The following is a 6,427-nucleotide window of genomic DNA, read 5'->3' on the forward strand; positions in this document are numbered from 1 at the left end:
TCGCATACATTAGTCATTAGTTTTTGCATGACTAAAAAAATATTTTTTCTTATAAACTTCAAGAAATATAGGTATTTAAGTTTAACATTTTAGTCACATTTTAGTCTAGTATTACTATTCTAGACTAAGGCTTGAAAGAAGATTCTTGGGTCCAGAGCGGAAGAACATTGCTCTGATACCACTCTGTCACGACCACCATTACTAATGATAGTGAGTGTGGCTTCATCGTGACTAAATAAAACGTGAAGTTGGAAAAAATAAGCATAGATAGTGAGTCAAATCAACATAAGTTTCAAAGTACGAAAGTGGTACATGACCAATCAAAATAAAGTATGATAACTAGGTCGGTAAAAATCCTAGTACAAAACTACTAGTGCAACGGAAGAGTCGAAGACAAAGGAGCGTGTGTGAAGATACACTTCTTTCGGTATTCTAATACTCCTTAGAATGGAAAAACGTAAATGAGATTTTAAATCGCGGACGCCCCGAAATGGGAAAATAGGACATTATTTAACCGACAGAGGCAGTATATAACATTATCACACGTAATAGTTCAAATAGAGTTTTTTAGTAAAATGTAATAATAATTTTTAATATTAGAAGTAGTAAATAACAAAATTAATAGTGAATTAGAGAATTCATTCAAGCTTTTTATAGAGGGCGATTTTTCAAGCGGCCCAAAAGGCCCAATTCAGATCAATATGTATGTAGACTTCTGCCCCTGGAAGTAGTGTGATATTTTAATCTGATCCTTCATCTTCGACTATTCACATTTTTCACCACAGAAAACGAATCTCATAACATTGTGGTGGCACCTTTTCCAAACCTCCCAAATTATGCCTCTTCGAGTTGTGCTAAATCCAATGTACATAATAAAATTTAGGACAGTAAGCACTAAATTTGTGAAGAATCATGAATGTTAGTATATATATAAAAAAATCCTTCTACAAAACATTCGGACACATCTCTGAGATGACATGTGCAAATGTAAAGAGTTTTGTATGTGAGGACAAACAAGGTACATATGCAATAGTTAATATTGTTCTTCCAAAAAAATCCATCATTTAACCAACATGAATGAGAGTTAAAGACATAGCTAAATTTATTTATTTATTTGCAACTATCATGACTATACAATCAAACATTTTGTGCCACACATTGATTGGTTGTGAGTTTGAGTTGGTTAGAACTGAATATGACTTTTGGATCCTATTTTAAGAGGTGATGAGTAAATTATCATGAAAAATTCATATCAAATCATGTGCCTTTTGTCATGCATATTTGATCAAATTTTGCTCCCATAACTCTAAAAATAATTAGAAAAATCATGAATTTTGGATTTGTTATTCAGTTTACTATTTTGTTGATGTTTTTCAGCCAAATAAATTCATTTTTTATATGAACAAACAATATTGTTTACAATTCGGAGCCTAAAGAGAAGAGAGAAGAAAGTTCAGTCTACAAGAAGCTAGCAGAGCTTTTACTCACTGCCTGTGACCTCCACGTATGATTTCTCAACTGCCATACCTAATATAATTTCACCCAAAAAAAATTCATTGTAAATAATTAAGAATAATTCCAAAATTTTACATACAAGAATTTGATTCAAAATTTATGAGTTTTACTTGCAATTTGCCCAGAAACATATTACTCAACTTAGTAAAAAATATATATAAGCTCAAACATGTAAATTCATTTTTTTACCAAGCATCATAGTTTCCATTGTAGAAGCAAATTTTGTCACACTTGAAGAAATATTGGACTATACAATGGAATGAATGTCAACCAATTTTTAATCCCAGAAAGTATACCACATATTTTACCACAATTGACCAAAATTTACTCTCTCCCGACAAGCAAAATATCCCTATTTTGAGGGGGGCCTGGTCAAGAAATATGTGTTACAAAATGTTCACTTAAAATGAATATTATCTCTGTTTTGTGGGTTCCAAAAAGTGTGTCCTTTCCCAAATATTGATCCGTGGTGTAATAATCATCTGCTCCACCTAAATGGATTTTATAACACAACAGACTTTTCTTTCATGTCTTTTTGCATATTATGTCCTATTATCATCCCTCATAAGTCTACATCTCAATTCTCTTTCACACATATAGAGAGATGATCAATTGATCAAATGACCCTATTTTGTTTTTTATCCGTTGCACAACATTGTAAGTAGTGATACAAAAGCAATTCGGAATATAATCAACAATGAAAATCAACAATATCAGTATGGACAAACGCAAATGCTCTATCCAAACACTCTATAGAAGAAAAACAATGAGCGAACACAAGAAAACAGTTGTCATAAAAAAACTTACTATATAAAATATGCATTTCCATATCGGTTTCAGTTTTATTTTCAGTTCTTATTTTAGTTTGAGAGGATTTCTTAGTCAATTAATCTACTAATCGGTTCGATTATTAACTGAACTGACTGATTAACTAGCCCTGAACAACCAACCCTAACTTTGCACTTAAAATGATAACAACTCCAACTTTTACAAACAAAAATGTGGCTACCCCATTTGATAAAACAAAATACTCCCTTCATCCCAAGTTACTTGAGTCATATTCCATACTAAAACAAAGCATTTAATCACACTTATTTTATTCTTTCTTTTACTTTACCCTCTCCCCTCTCTTACTTTATTCTCTCTTCTACTTTATCTAACTCACTAAACACAACTTTCTTAAATCCTGTGCCGAAAAAAAATGTCTCAAGTAACGTAGGACAGACGGAGTACTATTTTGATAAGTTGGTGGTCCGGCTCTATGAGAATGGACAAATTACAAGAATTCAAGGCAACGGACAAAGTAGGTCCCACACATGGTTAAGAGTCTTGTAAAATCATTAAGATTTATGTATTTGTATCTTTTCCAAAGTGTAACATTTCTCATTTTCAAGAAACTCAACACTATTACTCAATACTATATAGTAGTAAAAGGATATGACAAGTAATAAAAGACAAGTAAGAGTGATTTTAGTCGACAGAGCTCTTCATTACATTGTAGAAAGTGTTTGCAAAATTATTGTTGCAAAACACCAAATATTTGCATTCTCTATCTCCATCAAGATTAGAGTGGACATGGGAGTAGATTAATACCCCTATCAAATGTGTCTTTATCTTCACCAAAACATGTGCAACACTTTGACTAAACCAAACTATATGATTCTTTTCTTTTGTGTTTGTTTGTGTTGATCAATGATTAGACATAGGAAATGGGACCTTGCACATGCTCAGCTAGTGACATGTGATCCAACCTTTTTCTTTCTATTTTAAATTTCTTTTGACATCTTAAACCAACACATTATCTACAAAGCCTCCTTGATGGAGACAAGCACAACTAGATCTAAATCCCAAATCCATTTTCCAAATCTTTATGCATGTAATGTTTGCTTAGTATCCCATGCATAAAAGTCACCAATCATGTCACACAAAATCTTCTATTACTCCTACAATTTAACACCAAATACCAATTCTAGCCTCTTTGCAAAACAAGTAGTGAAGCAATCAAGAAAATTCTAAACATTGGATCCATTTATTTCCCAACCTTAAATCAAAACTCATCATCATCATACCAAATACCAATATCACATTAGATATACAAGGAAGAATTCAATACACTCCAGGCTGAAAACTACAACAAAAAAGTAAACTAAGATTAACATATCACAACATGATAGAAACAGAGTAGCAGCAACAACATGAAAACACCAATCTTGAAATGTGAAAATGTATAGTAACATATCAGCTAATTACCTCACTAAATCCAACCCTTTTCCCCTGTCTCCCTCCTCAGCCACTCACAGCCAGTAAAGAAGGAATTGCAGCCAAATTAGGTGTCACATTCTTGTTACTACTATTATCCCTCTTGACAGAAGAAGAAGAAGGCTTGCTACCAAAAGCCCTCATTGGACTTGCAAGAGACCAACCCCAGCTCTTGCTCCTCCCATGCGAGAGATGCCTAATCGCCTTCGAATTCTCCTCCACAGAGGATGAAATCCAATACGAGGAAGACGAGGACGAAGAGGAGGACGAGGTGATCATGAATCCACCAAAGATCCCTCCACACCTGACCCTCTCCTTGATGCAATCTTGGCCATTCATCCTATCCACAGATTGAACCTTGGGCTTCCCTTCCCTCTGTGACTCAACACGGCGGAGGGTACAATCGCCAAACCCGGTCGAAATCCTCTCAAAGAAATCACCAGAAAAACTCCTACTCCCACAGCCAACAGATCTGGATCTTGACACTTTCCCATCATATGCAGATTGATCAGGGGTCCCATTCTCATCCACCACCACAAAATCCTCCCCTTTCCTCTCCCTAGGCCTAATCCCACCACCACCACCACTATTACTTCCAACACCACCACCACCATTGACAGAAGATGATCCAACAGTGCTAAAGTTTGAATCTTTCTCACTCTTTTTAACACTAGAATGCTTTGACATGTAAAGAAATGACCAGAAACCCCTCCTATGAGGGCTATAATCGTCAGAGAAATTTTCATCCAAGAAATGCATACCTCTTCTGGGAGTTGCGGTGGATTTGCACCTCTTGAAAACAATGCTGCCGGAATCCGATCCCCCCACCGCCACTCCTCCATCTTTCTTGCTCTTCTTCTTCTGCGTCAAAACAAAGGGCAATCTTGTTGACCTCCTCGAGTAATAGGTGCACTCGCCGCTGCTCCCATCCTCGGAAGCTTTGGCGGAGGAGGGGGCGAGCTGGCGGGGCTGGTCGCCGGCGGCGAAATCAGATCTAGAGGAGGACGAGGACGAGGAGGAAGGGAAAATGGCGACAGGGAATGAAGAGGAGACGAGCTTCCCGAGCTTCTCTTGAAGGCAGGCGGCGCAGATCCCGCCGGAGGTGCTGCTTTTGTACGGATGGTTCGTGCATTGCATGCTGCCTTCCCCCATATCCTCATGCACCACCTCCATCACCATTGCCAAACCTCGATGATCGATTTCTTGAAAAAGCACTGTTTTTTGAAGCTTTCTCGATGGCCCAGATGGGAAAAATCCAATCTTGCAATGTGGGGTTTGGTTTTACCACCGGAAATTGTGTTGGATTCTTGAAACTACGCAAACAAGAGAAGAAAAATCAAATCTTTTTTATCTGGGATGATGAGTTTCGGCCATGGACGTTACACTGAGCTCTGGAATATTAGGATGGAGAGAGAGGGATCAAAAGAGGTGAGGTGCAGAGAGAGAGAGAGAGAGAGTGGCATTGAAGTAAGTGGGGGATGGAGAGTGAAGGGGAGAGTCCCCAGAAGCACGTGGAAATCAGACTTGTTTATGCAATTAACTCTGACAACCGAACAAGACAACCGAAACCCTAATTGTTCTTAGCGCCACTCTATTGGGCCTTGTTTGGGGGCTCTAGATTGCTAGATTTAACCAAGAGAGAGATTCAAATTGGAAAATGGATTACAACTGCATTATTAACATAGAGTGGGGAAAGAGATGGAAGGGGAGGGACTAGGGAGAGAGTGGAGAAATTTCAAGATTAATGAGTTCTTGAAGATTTGGATGTGTATTATTATTACTCCCTCCGTCCCACATTTGGAGTCATTTATTGTTATGATTCGAATTTTAATAAAGAGCTGAACTGTATAATAAATGAAGTGAGATAGTGGAGTGTGTAATAAATGAAGTGAGATGGTGAAGTTGGATGGAGGTGGGTCTCTTTTCACTTTTGATTTTTGTTTTGATTTTATTTTAATATAGATAATGACATTTTTATGTAATTTTGATGAAGAAATGAGGTAAAATTGTATGACCAAATATGGAAAATTCTAAAAGTGACTCTTAAATTGGGACGGACTTTTATGGCAAAAAGTGACTCTTAATTTGGGACGGAGGGAGTATTAGGTTGGGATATGACATTGACTAGTGAGCTCTTGTAGCTTTGTATACTATGCGTTGGAGAATCGGACTCTATATTCAGCTATTTTGAAAACGCTAGAACGATTTTGGCTTAATTTATTTTTAGAAAAATTATCTTAAATGCGATTGATAAAGTTTATACAAATTGAGAAAATGAAAATATTGCAGCAAAAAGACGATTCCGTCATCTTGGCGGCCCCCACACTCCGGCCCGACATCATGTGAGGGGGTTAAATCAGGGTACGCAGTAGTCCGTTAAGGGGGAGGCCTTAACCCACTGACTGCCAGAAGCCCATCTCCCAAGGCCTCACACTTGTGCCTGAGAGATGGAAGCAACTACACGACAGCAGTGGGATTCGAACCCAGGCTCATTGCAGTAAGATCTGCCCCTCCATTGCCAACTGCGCTAGGCCCCTGCGGGCAAGGAGTAACGGCTATCTTGAAAATGCTAATATTTCATCTTAATATTATTTTTGGAATAATTATCTTAAAACTCATTGATAAAATAATACAAGTTGAACATATGAAAATG

General features: G+C 37.3%; 1 protein-coding gene across 1 annotated transcript; it reads right to left on the reverse strand.

The window, feature by feature from the left end:
• Positions 1 to 3,557: 3,557 nt before the first annotated feature.
• Positions 3,558 to 5,489, reverse strand: LOC125219165 (uncharacterized). Its single transcript, XM_048121062.2, has one exon. It carries the CDS (start codon positions 4,951 to 4,953, stop codon positions 3,802 to 3,804), a length of 1,152 nt encoding a protein of 383 aa, XP_047977019.1. The 5' UTR covers positions 4,954 to 5,489; the 3' UTR covers positions 3,558 to 3,801.
• Positions 5,490 to 6,427: the final 938 nt, after the last annotated feature.

Source organism: Salvia hispanica, chromosome 1 (assembly GCF_029641045.1).
Source record: "Salvia hispanica isolate PSC_SH4W2 chromosome 1, Shi_PSC_v1, whole genome shotgun sequence".
Lineage (NCBI taxonomy): Eukaryota > Viridiplantae > Streptophyta > Magnoliopsida > Lamiales > Lamiaceae > Salvia > Salvia hispanica.

Bases quoted from the DNA above. Each gene is read 5' to 3' on its own strand.
- LOC125219165 (XM_048121062.2), bottom strand. From the start codon at position 4,953: ATGGTGATGGAGGTGGTGCATGAGGATATGGGGGAAGGCAGCATGCAA.